The sequence below is a fragment of the Rattus norvegicus genome, chromosome 12, assembly GCF_021556685.1.
Source record: "Rattus norvegicus strain SHRSP/BbbUtx chromosome 12, alternate assembly SHRSP_T2T, whole genome shotgun sequence".
NCBI classification, from domain to species: domain Eukaryota; kingdom Metazoa; phylum Chordata; class Mammalia; order Rodentia; family Muridae; genus Rattus; species Rattus norvegicus.
In genome coordinates, this window is record NC_141545.1 from 20,828,637 (window position 1) to 20,853,161 (window position 24,525).

The 24,525-nt window shown below is 51.7% G+C and overlaps 1 protein-coding gene and 1 long non-coding RNA gene across 2 annotated transcripts in view; one reads left to right on the forward strand and one right to left on the reverse strand.

Moving 5' to 3' along the window:
* Window positions 1–212: 212 nt before the first annotated feature.
* The window catches only part of Kif19b (kinesin family member 19B), a 49,500-nt gene continuing 25,187 nt past the window's right edge, over window positions 213–24,525 (reverse strand). Inside the window, exons 11-20 of the mRNA XM_087579662.1 lie at window positions 22,409–22,583; window positions 20,910–21,078; window positions 16,762–17,032; window positions 14,008–14,129; window positions 9,832–9,959; window positions 7,227–7,335; window positions 6,780–7,112; window positions 4,984–5,146; window positions 3,473–3,580; window positions 213–1,241 (exon numbers count right to left, since the gene is read on the reverse strand). Coding sequence (XP_087435788.1) covers window positions 1,141–1,241; window positions 3,473–3,580; window positions 4,984–5,146; window positions 6,780–7,112; window positions 7,227–7,335; window positions 9,832–9,959; window positions 14,008–14,129; window positions 16,762–17,032; window positions 20,910–21,078; window positions 22,409–22,583 — 1,679 coding nt within the window. The 3' untranslated portion in view covers window positions 213–1,140. The remainder of the gene's footprint in view (window positions 1,242–3,472; window positions 3,581–4,983; window positions 5,147–6,779; window positions 7,113–7,226; window positions 7,336–9,831; window positions 9,960–14,007; window positions 14,130–16,761; window positions 17,033–20,909; window positions 21,079–22,408; window positions 22,584–24,525) is intronic.
* LOC120095895 (uncharacterized) lies at window positions 5,368–8,580 on the forward strand. The gene is made up of 3 exons (XR_015634679.1): window positions 5,368–5,757; window positions 5,957–6,261; window positions 6,679–8,580. It is a non-coding gene; the product is annotated as an uncharacterized LOC120095895 (long non-coding RNA).

Genomic DNA, 24,525 nt, shown 5'->3' on the forward strand with positions numbered 1-24,525 from the left:
CACTGAGGAAAGCCACTCACTGCCCTGCCTCCTGGCTTGTTCAGCTTGATCGCCTCGCCTCAACCCCTTACCCCCATGCCCATATCTCAGAAACCAAACACAGAGCCACACAAGGCAATGTCTCGCCGAGCATGGAACTCAATTTGTGTCCTCTTTCTCCCCACTCGCCCCTCAGTTAAAAAAAAAAAAAAAAAAAAAAACAGAGCCCGGGTAATGGTGGGGCACGCCTTTAATGACAGCACTCAGGAGGCAGAAGCAGCAGATCTCTGAATTCGAGGCCAGCCTGGTCTACAGAGTGAGATTCAAGATAAGCAGAGCTACACAAAGAAACCCTGTCTTGAGAAAACAGGAAAAAGGGGGTGGGGGCGCAGACAGAAGCCTTTGGGAATGTGGCAGGTGTTAGGGCGCTGGCCTAGCAAGCCCCAGGTCCTGGGTTCCATCCCCAGCACCACATGACAGGTGTGGTGGCCCATGCCTGTAATCTCAGAAGGTAAGAGAGGAAGGCAGTAGGATCAAGAGTTTAAGGTCATCCTAAGCTACATTGCAAGTTCAAGGCCAGGCTGAGCTACATGAGACCCTGTGCCAAACGAACAAACAAGTCCAAATTCCTAAGCCCCTAAGTCTTAACATGCAGGTTCCAGTAAAAGCACAGCACACATTTCTCACTGGCCTGACTGTTCCCTCTTGTCTCTCATCATCAGCTCCCACATCAGCATGGCTGGAGGCCCGGGAAGCTTGTATGAGCTTGTAGGGAGAGACGGGCAGCAGGGAAAAAGCAACCTTGCCTTCCCCAGTGCTGGCTTCCCCAGATGACCACTTGCAGACTGTTCAGAGGTTCATAGTATTGGGGACACACTCTGCCATCCTTTCTAAGGCTGCTCAGACCTCCCCCAGGGACCCCCACAGCCTGAGTGTGAGCCATGGGCTGTCAATCATTGGAAAACAGGGAAGTGGAGTGGTCCCAGGAGCATCCTCAGCAACTGTAATGACCCAGGAAAGGCCCAAAGTCAACACGGGGTCTTGGACAGGTCCTTAGTCATGTAAGGTAACCCCCAAGTCCTGAACGACTTCTCCATCTCCAGTCAGGTGTTGGGGTCCACCGGACTCTCGACCTTCCAGATGGCTGTCTCCTGCTGCCATCTACTTAGGACGCCTTGGCCTCTTGGCACTGCCACCTTGGAGCTTGGAAGGATTGTTGGGGGGCAGTGGGCTTTGACGCCGGCCTCTGCTGTCTGTAGACCCTGGGGTGGATGGGAGACTTTAGTTTGTTAACTGAAGAAGAGTCAGCACTCACCAGACATTGTGACTTTAGCTTCATCTGTGGCCACATGCAACTCAACACTCACAGAGTCTGAACTCGCCCTGTACACACATGCACGCACGCGCACACACACACACACACATACACATACACATATACACACACGTGCACACACACACGCATACACACACATACACGCATACACACATGTGTGCGCACACACACGCATACACACATATACACACATATATACACACGCACACACACATGCACACACATATACACACATACACACACATACACACACGCGCACACACACATACACATATACACACACGTGCATGCACACACGCATACACACGCACACACATGCACACACACATATACACACATACACACACGCGCACACACACATACACATACACACACGTGCACACACACGCATACACACACATACACGCATACACACATGTGTGCACACACACACGCATACACACATATACACACATATACACACACACATGCACACACACATATACACACATACACACACGCACGCGCACACACACATACACATATACACACACGTGAACGCACACACACATACACACACATAACGCATACACACATGTGTGCACACACACGCATACACACATATATACACACGCACACACACATATACACACATACACACGCGCACACACACACACACACACACATTTGAGACAGGCAGTTGACTTCACCAACACCAACATCCTCCTCTAGCTATCATGTGTGACCAGAGAAGCTAGACTTCTCTGCAATGCCTTTCCTCCTCAATCTTCAGGCTTATTTGGCCTCCCATGCTCCCAGGTCTCTCAGGACCCTGTATTTGATAACATGTCCAGCAGCTCTGGCCAAATGCAACAAAGATGGGCACCTGTATGGACCCTTCCCTATCCCTCACACTCAAAGATACCGTATCAAATAGGCTACCATTCAGCATGCTTGGCTAACCAATCAGATCCTTTCCCCCAGAGACCTTTAATCCTTTTCCTCCAAACAGCAGCATGGCGGAGGGTAAGATGCAGCACCAGGAACTGAGGTCAGACAACAGGAAGGACTTCCCACTTGCATCCTACCCCCCAAAATCTTGGTAGTCGGATAGCCCAGGGATGCTTGACTTCGATGGCTTGGTTGTCAGGTGGTTCAGTGGGTGACAAGATCGTACTAAGGACACCGAGGAAGCTTGATGTCCCCAGGAGGGGGTTGCAGGAGTTCTGGTTTCGCTATGTGAGATGAAGATGCTCACCAGCATGGCCGACCCCATGGCTGGGGTTTAGTAACACACAGATCACCACACTGAGCTTTTTACATTGGATTCCAGGGATGTATGTCAGGTGCAGGGCAAGCGTGCACTGAGCTAACTATATGCCCAGCCCCAGTAAGAGAACTTTTTTTTTCTTTTTTCTTTTTTTTTCCCGGAGCTGGGGACCGAACCCAGGGCCTTGCACTTTGCTAGGCAAGCGCTCTACCACTGAGCTAAATCCCCAGCCCCCCCAGATAACTTTTTAAAAAGACTTTGGGAGATCATATGCAGAGGGTCGGAAATGGACACACCTAGGTGCCCACCTGTCCACCAGACACCTAATCCCTGTCGTAACCCCCTGGTGCCACCTCCCCAGGACAGAGCCGGAAGACTCCATTCTCATCCTGAGCCCCTCTGCTCCTTTCCACACACGGACTCCACTGAGCAGGGTGCCCCTCCATCTGTGTCCCATTCCCAGTCACATCTCCTACGACCTTGAAGACTGCTGACCTTCCTCCTCCTGGCCTCATCCAGCCCTCTCCTCTCCTGCCTGCCTTGACCTTTGACCCTCAGCTCCCTGCCAGCCACTCTGGACCAAACATCTCATTCAAAGTTAAGGGATTAGGAATGTCAGGGAGCTTCTGCTGGGACAAGGACAGCTTGGGAAGCCACCGATCCCTAATGTCTCCCCACAACCAGCAGAACAAGGAAGAAAGGGGGCTCAATGTCTGGCTTCTACTCACTACCCAGCTCTTCCCCCAACCCCCGACTTCCAAGAGCATTGCTGTCCTCCAAATGGGCGAAGGACGTAGTCCACCAGCGGCCGAGGCCTGGAGAGTGGGAGGCTGCTGGCCCTCCATTGAGTCTCCCACAGAGAGGATGTGAGTGGGGTGGGGACAGGAAGACTGAGGTCAGACACTGACCTCGGATGTCACGTGGCAGGAGGGGAGGCCGGCTTGAGGCTGTGTTGCTCTGCCACATGGCGCTGGGGAAGGTGAAGCTGACCTCTGGCACTTGGAGCACGTTTTCCTCTGAAGGAGACAGCAGCAATGGGAAGTGTTATTTGTAGGAACTAGCTACCCGGCTGAGAGAGGAAGCCAAGGTGTGGGGAAGAGACAGGCTCCTTCCTCAGTACCTCCCTGTGACTCCACAGGAGGCTGAGACACAGTGTAGGGGGAGTAGGGGAGATGGGAGGGGGAGGGGATGAGGAAAGGAGGAGGAGGAAGAGGGGGAGGGGGAGTGAGAGGAACAGGGAGTGATGAAGATCACAGAGGAGGGAGGAGGAAGAGGTAGATTTAGAGAAAGTATTTTGCTAAGTAGCCTGGATTGGCTTCCAACTCTCCATCCTCCTACCTCAGCCTTCCAAGAGTTGCCAGTACAGACAGGCAGCGGTTGCTGGCTGTGGAGACAGGGTCTCAGTATGTAGCCCAGGCTGGCCTGCTACCCCTGATCCTAATATGTGAGCCTCCTGAGTGCTGGGATCACAGGCTTAGAGTTTAATCCTTGAAGGACCACCTGGCGCTAATGTGCTTTGTCATGTGTGTGCATGCACATGTGGGTTTACATGGGTGCAGCGATCAGAGGTTGATACTGGATGCCACTTTCAGGTCATGGCTGGCTTTGGCTAGCTTTGTGCCTCTGTTCCCGCCCATTACTGGGGCTGCAGGTGCACACTACAGCGCTGGACTTTTCCGTGGTTGCTCAAGGCTATGTGGCACCTTACAGACTAATGGTAGAAACCCACGTCTGTAAACAGAACAGTGCTGCCTGTGATCCCAGACCTCAGAAAGCTGAGGCAGGAGGATGGCAATCTGAAGAACGGTCTGGGATACATAGCAAAATGTTTGTCAAAACAAATTAAGAAGAAAAAAAGGAAAAGGGTTTCAGTTAGGCACGGTGGTCCATGCTTTAGTCCCAGCACTCGGGAGGCAGAGGCTACTGGATCTCTGTGAGTTCAAGGTCAGCCTGGAATACAAAGCAAGTGCCAGGGTAGCTAGGGTTACACAGTGTCTCACAGCTAGGTTATACCTGTCACAAAAAAAAGCTTCTATGTTTTATTTAAGTCGGGGTCTCACAGAGCCCAGGCTAGCCTCAAATCCACTATATAACTGAGGAAAACTTTGAGCCTCTGATGAGCCTCCTCCACTTCCCGAGTGCTGGGCTGACAGGCATGCACCTCCACACACATCTGTGGTGCTGGAATGGAAACTAGGGCTCCACACATGCTAGGCAGACTCTACCAGTTCAACTCCATCTCAGCAGGTTGTAGGAGACGATCAGAGGGACCTTAACTTTCCAGCTTACCCAACAATCAATTAAGGAAATTAGGAAAAACTAAAGCCAGAACTCAAACCAGAAGCCATACTGTTCACAGACTTCGGCCTTTATGGCTTGAGACAAGGGAAATATCATTTCTCTTTCTCTGATCCTATACCCGTGTGAAAACTGAGGCTGGGTTTCGTCTTGGAGGCCACAGGGACAGGGACGGCAGGGAAAAAGCTCCTCCCTGCTGGCTTCGGTGGCTGGAGGTGCGCTGGGGACAGCTGGCTCTCAGACGGATGTTCCATAGAGGGCTGATGTTTCTCCAGCGCCTGCAACTGGGAAAAGGTACACAGAAAAGCACAGTGAAGACGCGGAGATCATTTTCACTAAACACCTACTGTGTGCCATTGTAACAGAATCACTGAACCAGGCTGAGTAAATGAGCAAATGGCTGAAGAGTTCGACTCCTCCCCTTTTCCCTTATGGAGGGCGTGATGGCTTAAATAGGCGGGGCTTCCATAGACTCATGGGTCTGAATGCTTGGTTCATGGGGAGTGGCCTTGTTGGAGGAAGTGTGCCAGTGTGGAGGAAGGCTTTGAGGTCTGCTGTGCTCCAGCTAGGCCTAATGTAGCACACAGTCTCCTGCTGCTGCCTGTGGATCAAGATGTAGACCTCTCAGCAGCTTCTGCCGTACCACAGCTACCTGCATGCCGCCATGTTTCCCACCATGCCGGAAATCGCCTAAACCTCAGACCTGTAAGCCAGCCCAACTAAACACTTTCCTTTGTAATAGTTGTCTCTTCACAGCAATAAAACCCTAAAGCAGAGAGCTTTCTGGGGAATATGATACATGGATTAGTGTGTGGAATACAGCCCTCCCTTACATGGATAGGCTTCAACCAATCAGTGAAGGCCCGAGCAGGACAGTAAAGCAAGCATTCCCCAGGTGAGAAAACCCTCCAGTCTTCCGACTGGAACACTAGGCTTTCCCTGCCCTCATAACTAAAAGGAGGAGCTTGTTTCTCCTCCCCTCCCCACTCCATTCCCCCTCCCAGCTCCCCAACCCCCACCAACTTCAGCTACTTCCTTTCCTTTATGTTGAACAAATCAGCTGACTGCTTGCTTTTTTCTTTCTTGGTTTTTAGTGTTTTGGATACAGGATCCCAGGCTGGCCTCGAACTCATGATCCTCCAGCCACAGCTTTGTAAATTCTGGCATTAGAAGCCTGCATTATAACGTCCAGGCTTCATATTACCCTCAGGCCAGTAAATACCCTGTGTTCAGCAGAGGTTGGGACTTTGGCCACCAGAGGCAGAATATAGGCTGGCCAGGCCCTCCGTTCCTAACTAACTCCAAACTCTGGAAGCATTGGTAGTGGCAGACACAATGAATTAACTCTCACGAGTACTTGCTCTGAAGTTAACCAGTGACCCTCTCTGTAAGTTAAAATGTAAGTACTGACTGGGGACATGGCCTAGTAGTAGACCATCTGCCTAGAATCGGGGTGTGATTCAGTGGTAGAGCCCCTGCCTAGAATCCCCCAGTGAGGGGCTGGGGTGTGGCTCAGTGGTAGAGCCCCTGCCTAGAATCCCCCAGTGAGGGGCTGGGGGCGTGGCTCAGTGGTAGAGTTTTTGCCTAAATCGTGCAAGACCCTGGGTTCTATCACTAGTACCACAAAAGGAAAAAAGGAGAAAGGAAAGGAGATATGATTGGCACATGAAAAAACTCAGGTCCCAGAGCTGCACTTCTCTCAGCACAGAGCTGCACGAAAACAAGTGGACACTGTGGGTCTGGGTCATGTAATGGGCTCAGGCACCGTGAAGGACTGGTTTGGGGCGGACATACTTTTCTTCTATCTCAACTGCAGGGGTCCCGAGCATGTGTAGCAGTATGAGTGGCCATCTGTCCTCCCTGCCTTCCTCTGCTGCTGACCTAGCATACCCCAGCCATCGGCCACCAGCTGCATACTTGTTGCAGGCTCCAGGTGAATGAGGGTGACCGCTTCCTCCCTGCTTTCCTATCCAGAGAGCGGTCCCTGCTGGGGCTGGCATGAGGCCACCTCCAGTCTGCAGGGCTGGGGTCCCTGGAGTCCAGGCAGCCGCCCTCCCTGTCATACACCTTGCAGCGCCGGTTGGCTGCTATGAGAGCGATGCTCTTGGTGCCCAGGGCCATCTCCTTGAGGGCCTGGGCGCTCAGAGGTGGGCTGTTCATCTCTCCTGCTGGCTGTGGGGTCCTCAGCTCCAAGCCAGCCGTGGCCTGCAGCCTGGAGACCAGGCTCTTGACGCCTAGAGCACTCGGCTTCTGTGAAAGAGGAACACAGGCCACCGTCAGCCACTGGGACCCCAGAAGCAGTCCCTCCCCATGCAGGCTGTCTGGGAAGGGGCCTCCCGTGCAGCTAGCACCCTGAATACCAACCTCAAGCATGGGGGGTGTCAGCAAGATGCGGAGGGCTGGCGGAGGGAGAAGAGAGTCTTGCTTTCCAAGCCTCCGCAAGGGAGTGCTTTTTGAGGACCTGTTCCCGTCACTGTGGATGAAGCAGGAGACAGTCGAGAACCCCTGGCTCCTGGAACATAGCCTGGGCAGCTAGGATCCAGCCTCAGCTGGTGTTGCAGCCCAGAGCACTGTGGTCCACGTGCTATTGGACGAGATGCTATGTTGCTATGGCTGGGGCCATACTGGCTCATCCATGCTGGTCACCTAACCAGGTGACAACCAGCTAACCAGGGGAACAGCATAGGGTGATAGTGTGCAGGGCTCTGCAGCTAAGCTTGGATGTCAAGATGACAGGACACAGACTGACCACATAAATGAAACCCCAGGCATGTCTATAAAGCGTCATCTAGACTGGGTTAACTGAGGTAGGGAGAGCACTTCTCAGTCTAAGAGATACCATTCCATGGGGTCCTGGACTGAATTAAAAAGGAGAACCTGAGGTAACTATCAGCATCCATGCTTCTCTGCTGCTTAGCGGAGGCAGTCATGCCTTCTCCGTCATGAGGGGGTGTACCCTCAAACTGTGGCTCGGCAGGGACACCTGCCTAGAACCCCCAGTGAGGGACTAGGAGGTCAGTGCATGGCTCTTGTCTGGAGTCCTCCCGTGTAAAACTAGGGCCCGGCTGGGTTCAGGCCCTAATTACTGCAGGAAAGAAAAGGCCTGTAATCCTAGCATTGGGAGGTGGAGGCAGGAGGACTTCAAGTTCAAGATCATCCTCAGGCACAGTGAGCTTAAGGCCAGCCAAGGCTACTTGAGACCCTGTCTCAAAGATTAGTCAACAAGCAAAAACAAATGCAAAAAGATGTTGAAGGGCAGGCAAGGTAGCACACACCTTTAATCCCAGCACTCAGGAGGCAGGGGCAGGAGGATCTCTGTGAGTTTGAGACCAGCCTGGTCTACAGAGTGAGTTCCAGGACAGCCAGGGATAGATATATAGAGAAACGAAGTCTCAAAAAGAAAAGAAAAGGATCTCGATAATGACCCCTGCTCTGTCTTCCTCCCTCCCTTTCCTGCCCAGCACTGAAGGACACAGCAAGAAGGCAGCCATCTTCAGGCCAGGCAGGAGCCCCCACCAGCCCCCCACAGACACATACACACAACTCCAGCAGGGTGACCTTGGACCCCTAGCTTCCACAACTGTGAAACAGTTCATGTTTAAGTTGAGTGTGCTTAACCTAGAATATGCCATTTATTATGGCTACCTGAGAGAAAAGGTAGTCATGTGGATTGGTCAGATGTGACCTATTAAAATGTATACACAGCCTATGGACATTTAAGTTGATGGTGTGAGATTTTGTCTGTTGAAAAGTGCTGGGGTTAGGGATTTAGCTCAGTGGTAGAGCGCTTGCCTAGCAAGCGCAAGGCCCTGGGTTCGGTCCCCAGCTCCGAAAAAAAAAAAAGAAAGAAAAGTGCTATAGAAAAAGAACAGAAGAAGGGGAGGGGGAGAGAAAAGAGAGGAGGGGGAAGGGAGAGGGGGGAGAGGAAGGGGAGGAGGGAGAGGAAGAGGGGGAGGAGGGAGAGGAAGGGGAGGCAGGAGAGGAGAGGGAGGAGGGAAGGAAGGAAAGGAGGGAAAGAGGAGAAGGAAAGGAGGGAGAGGAGGGGGAGGAAGAAGAGGAGGAATGGATGAAGAGGAGAGAGAGAGAAAGGGAAAGAGGAGAGGAAGGGGAGGAAGAAGATGAGGGAGGGAGAGGAAGGAGAGGAGGGAAGGATGGAGAGAAAGGAAAAGAGGAAGGGGAAGAGAGAGGAGGGGGAGGAAGGAGAGGAAGGAGAGGGAAGGAGGGAGAGGAGGGAAGGAGAGGAGGGGGAGGAAGGAGAGGAGGAGGAGGAAGGGGAGGAGAGGAAGAAAGGAAGTAGGGGAGGAGGGGAAGAAAGGGGAGGAAGGAGAGGAGGGGGAAGAAGGAAAGAAAGAAAGGGGAGGAGGGGGAGGAGGGCAGGGAAAATTGGCACTGAACAGGACAGAAAGCACCAGGAAGTGAAAAAGCCAATTCCAGCCTCAGACTCTTGAAACTCCCGAGTCTCACCTCTGTCCCATGCAGCTGGGACCTCCTGTGGTGAGCTTATTACCCTTTAACTATGTATGTCTGTGCACATGCATAGAGCTGAGGCACGTGTGTGTGCTCTGGTGTGTGCAGGTCAGGACAAGCTCAACTGCCCTTCTCCATGCACTGTGCACCTCACTTTTTTGAAATGGAACCTGGAACTCGCCAGACTGGTGAGGCTGTGTGGGCCAGTGAGCCCCAAGGTGTACACGCTATCCGGCCTGCTTCTCTCATGCAGGCTCTACGGATTGACTCAGGCCATGGTAATTGCTGTAATTTCGAGGCAAGCCCTTTAGCTATCGAGTTATCATCTCCTTAGCGTGTCTACTTAAGACAAGCTCGGGAGGAGAACATGAGTCAGGGCCTGGAGGAGGGAGCTGGGCTCTGAGGTCAGCCCCTGGCTGTGGGCCAGCAGGTTACCTGAAAACCACAGCATCAACCCCGCCTTGGGACGCTTTCGGTGCTCTAGCACGGGAGCCATGCCCACCTGTCTCTCTCCAAGAGCATCGGAGGCAGCTCAAATGTGGCCCCCCACGGGAGATCCCTCCTGTCACCCAGAGGCTCCCCGCTGGTCTCCTCAGTCGGTGCGGGTGACACGTTCATAATGGGGCCATCCTGGAAGAGAAGGAGCAGAGTTAGGACTTGAGAGCACCGGAGACTGTCACCAGGCTGAAGGTCTCTGAGGGACCATGGAAAAGCTGGTGCACTCTCTCCGTCAAGGCTCAGAGGAAGCCGTGAGCCAGGGAGCACCGGCTGGGACTACTTGGCCTCATTCACAAGAAGTTTCTAGAACCATCCAGCTGCAGTCCACTGTATGACAATGTTGCAGGGGCTGTCCACTGTATGACAATGTAGCAGGGGCTGGGGAGGGAAGAAGAGCTGGTGTTCGGTAAGTGGCAAGTTTTGATTTGGGAGGAAGAGAAGGTTCTAGAAGATGGGAGTGGCCTCACAGTGCTGTAATCATATTTGTTGAGTGGCATGGAAGTCCTAGTGGCACACACCTTTTCTCCCAGCCCTTGAGAGGCAGAGGCAGTCAGATCTCTGTGACCTTGAGGCCAGTCTGGTCTACAGAGTGAGTTCTAGGATAGCCAGGGCTACATAGTGACACTCTGGCTAAAAACAGACAAAAGTGCATAAAATAAGAATAGTCAGAAAGGCGATAGAGCACTTGAGGAGACTGTGCAAGACCCTGAGTTCACCCCTCAGGACCGCCCTGTCCCGAAAACAATGATAAAATTTAGGCACGATTTTCCACGCAAAAAAGAAGAGAGAGACTGTGGTGGTTGCTTTGAATTGTCACAATTCAATTTGTGACAGAGTTTAGAGTCCCCTAGGCAGAGAGTATCAACGAGGGACTGGGCAGGTGAGAGGGGGCCTGTGGGAATGTCTGTGGGGTTTTCCTAATTACAATTCATTGATGGGGGAAGACCCAGCCTGGAGCGGGCAGCACTCTTGGTTTGGGTCCTGCACTGTGAAAAGGGACTACGTGAGCTGAGTGCCAGGAAGCACACATGCGCTCCTCCTCTGCCCGTGACTATATATGTGGTAGTCAGCACCTAAGGAGCCATGCCCAGGAGGTTGGCTCTGGTATCTGCATTCCACAACCAAAAAAGGAAGAACTGCAGGTGGGTTGCCCAGGAGCCTTGAGCAATCCAGGAGACATGACATCAGCACTCCCAGACACTGAGATGTCTTCAACACACCGGTCACCAGAAAGTCAGAGTGTGTGACGTCACCATAGAGAGTAGGACTAAAGGCTCACTCTGGCAAGGGTGCCAATCGGTCTCCTGCCACAGGCCCACTTAGCCACACTGGGAAGAACTGCAGAGGCTGCCCCTGAGAGCTGGGCATCTGCTTGAAGAAGTAGACACTAGAGATGCCCATGGGTGTGTGAGGGGACCCTGTGCCGAGAACCAGAGCCCAGACCCCAGTGTGCTGGGCAGATTTTCACAGAAGCCAAATGCTTGTGTGGTCTCCATGTGCCAAAGATGGTTCTTTCAAAGGAACAGCAGGGCCGAGGGTGGGGCTCAATGGTCGAGCCACCCACAAGGCTCAGAGTTTCATCCTCAGTCAGACACATACACACACGCATGCATGCATGCACTCACAGACTTACAGAGAGAGCATCAGGCACGCCGTAAACTGTGTTCTACCTGTCCATCGTGTGTAATCCTGACAAGCAGCTCATTGAGCTCATCATGAGGAGCTGCCAATCTAGCCCCAAGTAGAGTAGCACCCTCAAGTGTTTGGCTGGGACACCGAGAAGTTACAGACCCTTCCAGACTGAGAAGATTAAGGAGATGTGATGGCTAAAGAAACATAGATTCCCATGCCGGACTGCAAACTGGAAAAAGGCATGGGTACAAAAACCAGATATGTGGGGTTGGGGATTTAGCTCAGTGGTAGAGCGCTTGCCTAGCAAGCGCAAGGCCCTGGGTTCGGTCCCCAGCTCCGAAAAAAAGAAAAGAAAAAAAAAAAAAAACCAGATATGTGGGCCAGGAGGGTTGGGGCCGGAGAGATGGCTCATAGGTCGAGAGCACTTGTTGCTCTTACAGAGGACCGAGTCTGGTTCACAGCAGCCATGTCTGGCAGGTGACAATCTCCTGAAACTCCAATGCTACACACACACACACACACACACACACACACACACACACACACACTCTAAATCTAAACAACAACAATGAAAACCACTGGGCATTAGTTCCATGACAATGTACCTGCCTAGAATCCCCCAGTGAGGGGCAGGGGGCGTGGCTCAGTGGTAGAGCCCCTGCCTAGAATCCCCCAGTGAGGGGCTGGGGGCGTGGCTCAGTGGTAGAGCCCCTGCCTAGAATCCCCCTGTGAGGGGCTGGGGGCGTGGCTCAGTGGTAGAGCCCCTGCCTAGAATCCCCCTGTGAAGGGCTGGAGGCGTGGCTCAGTGGTAGAGCCCCTGCCTAGAATCCCCCAGTGAGGGGCTGGGGGTGTGGCTCAGTGGTAGAGCCCCTGCCTAGAATCCCCCTGTGAAGGGCTGGAGGCGTGGCTCAGTGGTAGAGCCCCTGCCTAGAATCCCCCAGGGAGGGCTGGAGGCGTGGCTCAGTGGTAGAGCCCCTGCCTAGAATCCCCCAGTGAGGGGCTGGGGGTGTGGCTCAGTGGTAGAGCCCCTGCCTAGAATCCCCCAGTGAGGGGCTGGGGCGTGGCTCAGTTGTAGCATGCTTATCTAGCATCCACAAGGCCTTGGGTTTCATTTCCAACATCACAAAGGAAAAACAACAACAAATGATGCCTGGGTGCTAGGGATCAAAGGAGTGGGAAGGAAAACCAGCAGCAGAGCGTCGGGATGCTGCCTAGTGCGGTCCTACATTGGTGAATACTTGTCTTACCTGTTGGTACAAACCCACAGAATTAGGAATCAAGGTGAAGTGAAATGTAAACTGTGTCCTGAGGGGGGCAGGATGGGCTGACAGAGGTTCACTGATGGCAGCAAACAGATGCTGTCTGGAGGGGATGTTGACAATGGAGGAGTGGCAGACTGGGGTGGGGGGTCATTGGGAACTCTGATATGGCATGAGTTCAAAACTGCTGTAAGACATCAGAGCCAGGCATCATGGCTCACACATGTAAACCCCAGCACCTAGGAGACTGAGGTAGGAGGATTTCAAGTTCTAGGGCAGCCTGTGTCAATGCCTCTCCAGGAAATATTCTACTTAAAGAGAGAGAGAGAGAGAAAAAAAAAGACTTGGGGCTGGGGACTTAGCTCAGTGGTAGAGCGCTTACCTAGGAAGCGCAAGGCCCTGGGTTCGGTCCCCAGCTCCGAAAAAAAAGAACCCAAAAAAAAAAAAAAAAAAAAAAAAAAAAAAAAAAAAAAAAGACAACTGGAAACCATTCCTCCCAACAAGAGCCACAAGAACCTAGAGGGAGCATCGAAATTTCTGAGTTCCCTGAAGGATACATCCCAGAGCCTCTGAGACAGTAAGGCCTCCACCTGCCATGCTCAGGATTCCCTCGCACCAGCTTTGACCCACCTCAGATTCTTCAAGAGTATCCAAGGACTAGAGGCACGACAGGAGAGAGCAGTAGTGACCTCACCTAAAGGAGCAGCACCCTCCCCCACCCGGATTCCAGTGGACACCGCTCTACTAGCTCCCTGGACAGGCTGTGATCTTTAGTGTGTGCGTGTGTGCGTATCCATGTGTGCAGTGTGGATTTTGTTCATGTATGCATGCACATGTGGGAGAAGAGTCCATGTTGAGAGCAGACATAGACTTTGGGTGTTTTGTTTTGAGACAGGGTCCCTCACTGAACTTGGAACTCATCAGTTCAGCAAGAATGGCTGCTCTCTAAGCCCCAGGCATCTGCCTATTTCTGCCTCTCCAGCCCTAGGATGGCAGACACATCCTGCCCTACTCAGCTTTTTTTAGTGCGTCCCGTGACTGGGTTCTTAGGCTTGCGCAATGAGCACTTTACCGACTGAGCTCATCCCCTGGTCCTGGACCCGGTCTGTCTGTGCAGCCTGGAGCTCAGCACGTGCTCCACATGCAACTGACCTGATACGTGGATGTCTTAGTTTCCTTCTCCATTCCTTTGGTGCCCTGCGCAGCCCAGCACAGGCTGGCCCTGAGCAGAGCATGATGGGATGTTGTTGACCATGGCATCAGCCAGAGGTGGGGGAAGTAAGACTCACTTGGAGAGAGCTGGACATTACTGAGAGCTGCAGCAGCAGTCGGTCCAATGTGCCCTCACCCAGCTCCCGGGAGTAGAGTCGGTATTGCTGCTCCAGAGGCTCCGGGACTGAGAGGCCTTTGTCTGAGAAAGCAGGGAGCAGCCATCAGAATCCGCTAGAACACATCAGCTCAGGCACATGAAAACTGCTACCGTGTGCCAAAAAGGCAACGCCCAGCCTGAAATGTTTAAAGGGGAGAAGCTTCCTGGGCAGAGCTCTTCTTCTGCGGGATACTGTCTTTTAAACGTGCACACATCTTAAATTATTTTTTGAGTCAGGGTCTCATGTTGTTCAGCTGGCCTTGAACTCTCACTACGTAGCTGAGGATAACCTTGAACTCTCTGATCTTCCTATGTGTACCTGCCGAGTGCTGGGATTACAGATGTGAGCCACCACACTTGGCTAATACAGTGCTGGGAACAGAATCCACAGTCTCATGAACGCTAGTCAAGCATTGTACAAACCGGGCATCCCCAGCTCTATTCTATTACATATATATATATATATGTGTGTGTGTGTGTGTGTGTGTGTGTCTGTGTGTCTGTGTGTGTGTCTGTGTGTGTGTGTGCGTGCGTGTGTGTGTATTACATATATATGTGTGTGTGTGTGTGAATAGTATATATGTGTGTGAATATATATATTATGTATATGGTTTTTTGAGACAGGGTTTCTCTGTGTATCTGAGGCTGTCATGGAACTCCCAAGCCCTGTTTTAATTTATTGTGATATTTTTGTGTGTGTAATATTAAAGATAGAGTTCAGGGTCTTTGGGGGAATGGGTGAGTAGAGTCTCACTGTGCCACCCTGACTGGTTCAAAACTCGATATGTAGATCAGGGTGGCCTTGGTCCGTGGGCCTCTGCCTCCTGACTACTGGGATTAAGTGCATGCTCCATTACACCTGGAAAGTCCAGAACAAACACGCTAAGCAAACACTCTACCGCCGAGCCAGCCACACCTCAGCTGAAGTTTAAAATTGTTCTCTATTGTGCTGAAATATCACTTTCGGTCATGACAAAACAGTATTGGGCTATGCATGGAGAGCACTCAAGTGGCATGGGAAATGCCCTGGCACACGTGATGCCCCCGGCACAGGAGATACCCTGACACAGGTGATGCCCTGGCACAAGAGATGCCTCCTGGCACAGGTGTGATGCCCTGACACAGGTGATGCCCTGACACAGGTGATGCCCTGGCACAGGTGACGCCCTGGCACAGGTGATGCCCCCTGGCACAGGTGTGATGCCCTGGCACAGGTGATGCCGCCTGGCACAGTGATGCCCTGGCACAGGTGGTGCCCTGGTTTCTATTTCTAGCATCACCAAAATAGGAAAGGAAGGAGGGGGCAGAAAAGACTGATAATGATTCTAAAGTATAAATAAAATTTCAGCTAAAAATAAAAGGCCAACTTCTGGACCTATACCCAAAAGAACTGCAAAACGGTGTAGTGTGCAAGACTCAATATGGCCAGGCAGTGGTGATGCATGGCTTTAATCCCAACTCAGGAGGAGAGGCAGGGGGATCTCTGAGCTGGAGGCCAGCCTGGTCTACAGAGTGAGTTCCAGACAGCCAGGGATATACAAAGAAACCGAAAGAAAGAAAGAAAGAAAGAAAGAAAGAAAGAAAGAAAGAAAGAAAGAAAGAAAGAAAGAAAGAGAGAGAGAGAGGGAGGAAGGAAGGAAGGGAGAGAGAGAGAGAGAGGAAAGAAGGAAGGAAGGAAGGGAAGGAAGGAAGGAAGGAAGGAAGGAAGGAAGGAAGGAAGGAAGGAAGGAAAGAAGGAAGGAAGGGACACTGGAGAGATGGCTCAGTGGTTAAGAGCACTGGCTGCTCTTCCAGAGGTCCTGAGTTCAATTCCTAGCAACCACATGGTGGCTCACAACCATCTGTAATGGGATATGATGCCCTCTTCTGGTGTGTCTGAAGACAGCGACAGTGTACTCACATACATAAAATAAAAATAGTATATGTGAGTCCCAGGCAACCTGGTCTACATGGTGTGACTCTGACTCAAAACAAATAAAGAAATACATAAAAAGTCCAGGGCTGGACCCTGAGGAGGCTGAAGTTGGGGAGTCTGGAGACAGCCTGAGTTAAGTAAGGCATCCTGGGAAGGAAGGGAAGATTAAAGAAGAGGTGGGGGCGGGATTGAGTGGGTGCAGGGAGTCGGCTACAATAAGCAGCCTGGGGCAGCTGGGGTTTATGCTTGGGGACTTAGGGACTGCCCTATGTTTTCAGACAGATTCTGGTTCATCTTTTGTGCTGGGAATTGAACTCTGAGCTCTAAGGTCGCTAGGTATGCTCTCTAACAAGGAGCTATGTCCCTAACCCTTCCATCTCCTGTTTGTGTGTGTGTGTGTGCATGCCTACATGTGTGTAGTGGTCAGACGACAACCTCAGGGATCATTCCTCAGGCACCATCCACCTTGTTTAAGACAAGGGCTCCCATTAGCCTGGAACTTTGCCAAGTAGGCTAAGCTAGACAGCCATGTTGCTCCAAGGATCCACCTGTCCCCACGGCCCACCTGCCATCAATGCAACTACATGCATGTGCCACCACATTCAACTTTTTAATGAATTCTGGGGCTCGAACTCTGGTCCCCACACTTGTATGATAAACGCTTTGCTGTCTGAGCCATTTCCCCAGCCCTCGTCCTGTGGTTTCTCTCTCTAGACCGCAGAATCGCTTGATCCTCCCTACACGCCAAGCTGGCCTCACCCTGCATCAGCTGTCGCTGCCCCTGGATGACCTCTTCACACAGCAGCCGGTGCTGGTGATAGCGCTGGATCACGAAATCCTTCTGGCATAGCAGGTTCTTACGGCAAAGGTTGTCCGCCTGAAGCTCCGTGTTCTCCACCTCCAGCTCGTGGGCCCTGCACAGCAGCTGCAGGACCTCCCGCTGGTCCTCACTGGTCACCTGCCTGGGCAGCAACTTCTCCATCTGTGAGGCCTTCTGCTTGGCATGGGCCAGGCGCTGCTCTAGCCCAGCCTGTGGAAGATAAGGAGAGCTCAGGGCCATCACTGACACCAGTTAGTCATCCTCATGAGACACTGATGAGGTCTGTTTGACAGGACCTAGAATTACCTAGAAGGCAAGCGTGAGCATCAACACAAACTAGGTAGCCTCTGGCCATGCTCATGAGGGATTATGTTGATTAGGTTATTTGGGGGTGGGAAAACCCACCTTACAAGGGGTTCTGTACGGAATGACAAAGAGAAAGTGAGCTGAGTCCCAACCATTCATCTCTCTCTGCTTCCTGACTGTGGATACAATGTAACTGGCTGTCTCACCCACCTTCTGCCATGCCTTCCTCACCATGATGGACTGTGCACCCTTAGACTGTGAGCAAAGAGAAAACCCTTAAGTTGCACGGTCAGGCATTCTAATCCAGCAACAAGAAAAGTGTCTTAGCTCCATCCCCAGAACTAACCACATGTTCTACCTTCAAAATCCTGATGTTTTAACCTATCTATGTATGGAACCTTGCTGATCCTGGAGGGACCAAGCCAGTTTCTGGATGCAGTGAACAGTTCACCGAGAGCTTGTTCTTCAAGTGCAAACCCATCTGTGCAGAGCCCACTCCTCAGGGGTAGAGCCTCTCAGCGACCACTCAGCTCCCTAATTGCCCTGAAATAGTGTCAGGCCTCCCGGGGCAGCGCTGGAGCACCAGAGCTCACAGTGCCAAACAGAACAATGAATGCACTCTGAATCCTAGCCTGAGTAGTCCATCGTGCAGCAAGCAGATGTCTAGCTGTTCTGTGTGACAACCTGCAGTGAGATAAGCCATGCTTCCTGTGGCTGGCCAGTGTTTTCCTTAGACCAGCAGAATCCCGGGGAAGGGCAAGGACAGAGTACATATAAGCATAGAACCTTCCAGAGCTGGCTTGCTGTGCAGTGTGCTGTCTGAACCTATAGACTGGACAGATGGGCCAGCAGGTATAAAAGCACATACTGCCCTTACAGATGTGAGTTCTATCTTCTGTACCCATACCAGCTGACTCACAGCTGCCTGCAACTCTAGCCCTAGGGGATCTGACGCCCCCTTCTGGCCTCCTCAGAAACTGGCACTTAACATGCATATGTACCCCCCCCCCCGCAAACACACATACATACATCCAGACGTATAAATAAACATTTAAACAAATAAGTATTTTCTAGAGAAAATAAAATAGGAGCTTGGTAGGCAGGGTGCTGGCAACTTTTTTTTTTTCTGGTTCTTTTTTTCGGAGCTGGGGACCGAACCCAGAGCCTTGCGCTTCCTAGGTAAGTGCTCTACCACTGAACTAAATCCCCAGCCCCGGTGCTGGCAACTTTATAGAAAATGTGGCCATCTGAGAGCACACCACGCCTTGAGGAACCCCGAATAAACTCGTTTCACTCCTCGAACTGAACTCGGATGAGTCTTTCTCCTTGCCACCCCTTCCTTTTTAGCCGGAGTCTCACATAGCCTAGGCTGGCCTTAAACTCAGTATGTAACTGAGGATGGCCTCGAACCTCTGGTTCTCGTGCCTCCAGAGTGCTGGAATTACAGGCGTGCACCACCAAAAGTGTAGTTTACACACTGCTGGAGATGGAACCTGGGGCACGGTGCTGACTAGACCAGAGCTCTCCCAACTGAGCCTCATCGGCAGCCTCTGAGTGAGTCATGAGCTGTTAGGGCTGCTCCGGTTCGGGGCCAACTGTTCACTTCATATCTCCTCAGAAATGCAGCTAATGATAAGCTTGTCTACACAGCCCATCTGCTCCTTCCCGCAGAAACCACAACGGGGCTCTTGGCCACCTTTTCTACTCCCCTCTCCTAGCTCCCAAACCACCCTAGTACTCCTGCGTGGGGCCGTGTGAGCTGTGGAATGGCAGATTCCTCCTACTGGGAACTGTTAAGTGGCAAACCGCCTTTCCAACTGCAGGAAACAGAGCCACCCACCTCACACTGGGACATGCCTCCAGAGTGTCCCATATCACAAAGCTGTGGGCCACACTCCACGTCCTGATTCTCTCAAGCAGGGAATTAGGGAGAGCTCAGGCTCAGCCTGTCCACCACAGGCCTCCTGACCTGACCCTGGAGAAAATGAACTGGGAGCCCTTGAGACTTGCCCATGGCCTGTCTACCCACCAGGTGAGGCCCCGGCTCTCTGTATATAGCTGTGGATGTACGCTTTTTTCTGTATGTGTCTGTACACACAAGGGTGTGTGTGTGTGTGTGTGTGTGTGTGTGTGTGTGTGTGTGCGTGCGTGCGTGCATGTGTGCATGCGTGAGTGCATGCATGCATGAGTGCGTACATGTGTGCATGTGTGTGTGTGTGCGTGTCCTTGATGTAGATGCTGACCGTGCCGATAAGACACCTTCCCAGCAACCTTTATCTCTTCATCCTGGAGTCTGCTTGGGTGACTCAGCAAAGAAACTATCACACCACTCAACTTACTCCACAAGGGTCCCAGACAGTCACATGGGGCTCAGGCTGCCTTGCATGTCCAGAGTTTTGGTTCCCAAGGAATGGGCAGATAATAGCTGAGACCGATGTGTTCTGCCACTGTTCTTATGACCAGGGATTGATTCCACCCTCTTCCTCCCAACTCCTCTCCAAGCATCCTCCCTAAAGTCCTCTCCAACTCCCTTCCATCAGGCCTCCCTCTGGCCCTCCCTGCTCCCCTGACATCTAACAACTCCTGAGGTCCTCCCCAACTGCCCTCCATCCAGCCTCCCCTCAGGCCTCCCCAACTATCTGGACTCCTCTGAAGCCCTCTTCCGTTCCCCTCTCCACGGCCTCCTGAGTTTCCCCTCCTCTGCCCACTTATACCTGTTCTAGTGACTGTTGCTCCCCTGATGATGTCTCTTCTCCTCAGATCATGAGTTCAGGGCCCAGGACACAGCAGTTCTCATTGAAGTCCCAGGGCCCGGACTCAAGCTAGACACTTAGAGCCTTGTTTTTGCTTAACCGATCGTTTGCTTTGTTGAATGACAGGCTACCTATGCAGGCTCCGGAGAGCCACGACTGCCACTGCAGGCTCCACCACACATTGATATCTGAATTTCCCCTGAATTTCGTCCATTTGATAGACTTCAGACTCAGACAGGAGGCATCTCCCTTGTTCTTAAAAGGTGCTGAGCTGGGTGTAGTGGCACACACGTATAGTCATGGCACTCAGGAGGCAGAGGCAGGTGGATCTCTGTGAGTTGGAGGCCAGCCTGGTCTACAGAGTGAGTCCCAGGACAGCCAGGGCTACACAGAGAAACCCTGTCTCAAAAAAAAAAAAAAATGTCTGAAATCTAATCACTAATTAGGAGTGAGGTGACACGAGCCTGACTGCTGTGGGCAGGTGTGACAACGTGAAGGGCCACTGCTTTGGTGGCATAGCCTTTAGGAGAACTAAATACCTCCAGCTTTTTAACAATCTGACATGGCTGGACACTTCCGCCGCTTTCTGAAGGCACACCCACCAGCATTTAGCTAAGGAACCACCCAGTTCCTGCCACCACTGCTCTTCCCCCAAAGCTTCCTCAAAAGAGAGTTTTGTAAGTTTCCTAAGCTGAGTTGAAGCGCTAGCCAGCTAGGGGATAAACGGCTCTTATAAAGAACCAGCTCTTGCCCACCCAGACAGTGCCTCATGCATCCAGGCTGACCAGGGATGACCTTGGACGTCTGATCCTCCCGCCTCTGCTTCCGAGTGCTGGGATTACAGGTGTCTGGCGTCACACCTGTTGCTGGGGATGGAACCCTGGACCTTGTGCTTGCTGAGCAAACCTCTACCATCTGAGCTTTGTCTCAGCCCTGGGCGAGGTCTCCGGGTCCAGGTACTCTCAAAGAGTTGCCTGGCTCAGATACGCACCGTTCCCGTGACTGAGCACTGCGTCCTTCTTCCTCACCTTGAGAGCTGCTGTTTTCTGCTGTTCAGCCAAGAGCAAATTCACCTCCTCTCTGGCCAGAGCCACCTCTGGGGGCTCAGAAGCCTCGACTTCCTCTCCATCAGCATCTACAGGCTCCTTGTCCTTCTTACTCTTGTCCATGTTTGCGTGGTGGAGGGTCTTCTCCCAGCTGCAGCCAGGACACAGATTTCGGGGGTCAATTGAACCTGTGCTGGAGCCGAGAGTTCTACATCTCACGTCCAGAGCGCTCCAGGCTTACTAGCCTTCTCACAGACACAAAATAACGAAAGAGAGGAATTGGTTTCCTTATATTTGTCCCACATATATTTATTTCCCTGCTGGAGTCAACCATGGCAAACATGTCTCTCGGATCCTTGCTGTCCTCAGGGGACAGCTGTGTGACCAGGGACACTAGGAGGAGAGTAGCTAGGGTCCGCCAGCAAGGGTACCACATTGAGCCTAAACAAGATCCCCGGAAAATGAGCAGGAAAGGAAGATTGAGGAAGCCTCAGCGAGAGATGCCTGACCAGAAAGGGACAAGACACTGTGATTGCATTGTTGAAGTTTAGAATCGTTCTGGTGTAAGGACTGTGCTGTCTGTGTAGTTGAAAGGAGAGAAGAAAGATGAGGAGGAGGATGATAAAGTGTGGTGATGAACACTTGTCATCCCAGCGCTCAGGAGGCCGAAGCAGAAAGATCACAAGTTCGAGGCTGGCTAGCCTAAGTTATATAGCAAGACCTTGCTCCAAACAAAGAGGGTGAAGGGAAGGAGAAAGGAAGAGGAAGGGGGGCTGGGGATTTAGCTCAGTGGTAGAGCGCTTACCTAGGAAGCACAAGGCCCTGGGTTCGGTCCCCAGCTCCGAAAAAAAGAACCAAAAAAAAAAAAAAAAATCTTGGGTTGGGGATTTGGCACAGTGGAAGAGCGCTTGCCTAGTAAGCGAAAGGCCCTGGGTTCGGTCCCCAGCTCCGAAAAAAAAGAAAAGAAAAAAAAAAAAGAGGTGAGGAAGAGGAAGGGAAGAGAGAAGAGTAGGAGAGAAAGGAAGGAGGGGAATTGTGGGAGAAGCAAGAGAAAGGGTGAAGGAAAACCAGGGTTTGAGTGACAGTGCTATCTGACGTCACCTATAAGTAAATGGCCTGTGTCCAGGTTTTTTCAGGACTTCGGAGGAACAACCACTGCCCCAATTTAATAACTGCTGATGCCCCTTTTACCTCCAGGTGCACCCCAGCTATTCCCTGCACGGAGTCACTCTGTCTTCAGAGCATGTGGGTAGGTGGACAGTGGAAAAGAGAGCATGTTAATATTTACTGAGCCCCTCGGCTGGCTCCGGATTCCAGCCATAAGAGGTCCTAGGGAGCGAGAAGTGTCTCATGCTTGGCTCATGACAAGAGAGGAATAGACAGGGGACCTGCCTTCTTGGGGACCTGCAGATGGTAGCAACCAGTGCCCATTTTGTTCCTTGGCTTCCCTTCCGGGATGTGCTATGCAGCAGGACACTCACTCTGCAATGGTCAGGAGGTGGCGAGACATGTCTATGTGCAGCTCAATGTTGGTATTTTCCAGCTCCACCAGGCTGCGCCGCATCTCCATCTGCTCCTTGAAAGCCCCGATAAGCTGCGCCCGGATCTTGTTCATCTGTAGACGACTGTCCTCCTCTGCATCCTGGGGGACTGTGACTGCAGGTGGGGAGAGGCATGGCTCTACTAGGAGCACTGCCAGTCATGTAAGCATGAACTCCATGCTCACCCACCAAAATGGGCCATGCGGCCATGGGCATGGTGGATGGATGGAGGGTGGGGAAGGGTTGGTGTCTTGGTGAGAGGAGGTAGAGATGGGTGGATGGATAGATAGGTGAGTAATTGTTGGTGTATAGATGGATAAATGGATGGACTTTTGTGAGGACAGATGGATGGGTAGATGATGGATGGATGGATGGGTGGGTAGATGGGTGGATGGATGCATTGATGGATGGATGGTTAAGTGGTCAGAGGGATGAATGAATGGGGAGATGGGTAGGTAGATGATGGACGATGGACAGATGGATAGATGAATGGACAGATGAATGGATAGATGACAGATGGACGGATGGATGGACAGATGGATGGACAGATGGATGGATGGACAGATGGATGGATAGATGGCTAAGTGGGCAGAGAGATGAATGAATGGGGAGATGGGTGAGTAGATGATGGATGGGTGGGTAGATGGATGGATGGACAGATAGATGGACGGACAGATAGATGGATGGATGGACAGACAGATGGATGAACAGATGGATGGATGGATCAATGGATGGCTAAGTGGGCAGATGGATGAATGAATGGGGAGATGGGTGGGTAGATGAATGTGTATTTGGGCAGATGGATGGATGTGAAGATAGCTAGGGGGATAAATGTTTGTATGAGTAGATGAATAGATGATTGATATATATGATGGTGAATGTATGGATGGATAGGTATGGGTAGGTGGATGGATACATTGATGGAGAAAAGCATGTAGATGAGTAGTTAGATGGGTGATACACAGATAAGTAAGTGGAATACAGTCTATGGGTGTATGTGATGGTCTCACTTCTTCTTGAAAAGCCTTCATTTTGTCCAACTGATATATTACCCACTTGACGCACATCTCAAATCCCCCAGCATTAGCCTTTTGGTTAGTCCAAGAAGTGAAAACTATTTCGGCTTACATCCGAGTCTCCTGAAGTATTAGAGATTCCCCATGTACTTAGCACCACTAAGAATTCTGTTTGACTGACAAGATGGCTCAGTGGGTAGAGGTGCCTGCAGCCAAGCCTCCCAACCTGAGTTCAGTTCCCAGAAGCCACATGGTGGAAGGAATGAACTGATTCCTGAACTTGTCCTACACACACACACACACACACACACACACACACACACACACGTAATGACTAAAATGAAAATGGAGCTAATTCCTCTGCTTGCTTATTTTTATTCTTTTCTTTTCTTTTTTTCGGAGCTGGGGACTGAACCCAGGGCCTTGCGGTTGCTAGGCAAGCGCTCTACCACTGAGCCAAATCCCCAGCCCCGCTTATTTTTATTGATGTTAGAAGTCCTTTATAAATCATGGCAAAACTTATCTTCATAAACCGAAGAACGTGTACGTGGTGTGTGTGCTATGCCTAAGGACTTGACTTTGGTGCCTTTGTCCTTTGGGGGTGGAGGGTTACGGCTGTCTAGTCTGTGTACATGTCGATGTGGGTCTGTGTGTGTGTGTGCATGCAGTCACATGTGCCCATGTTGTGGAGGCCAGAGGTCAATGCTGGTGTCTTTGCTAGTCTCTCCCCAACTTGATTTGAGACAGTGTCTGTCACTGATCCTGCAGCTTAACAGCTGCAGACCAGATGGCTGTCAAGCTCGGGAATCCTCCAGACTTTTCCTTACCCAGAGCTGGGGTTAGAGACACCCAGTGTTTTGTTTTGTTTTGTTTTATGAAGAAACAAGGTTTCTCAGTGTAGCTCTGGCTGTCCTGGAACTCACTCTATAGACCAGGCTCACCCCAAACACACAGAAGTCTGCCTGCCTCTGCCTCTCAAGTGCTAGAATTAAAGTTGTGGCCATGACCGGTTTGCTGTGCCTGGCTTTTATGTGAGGGTTG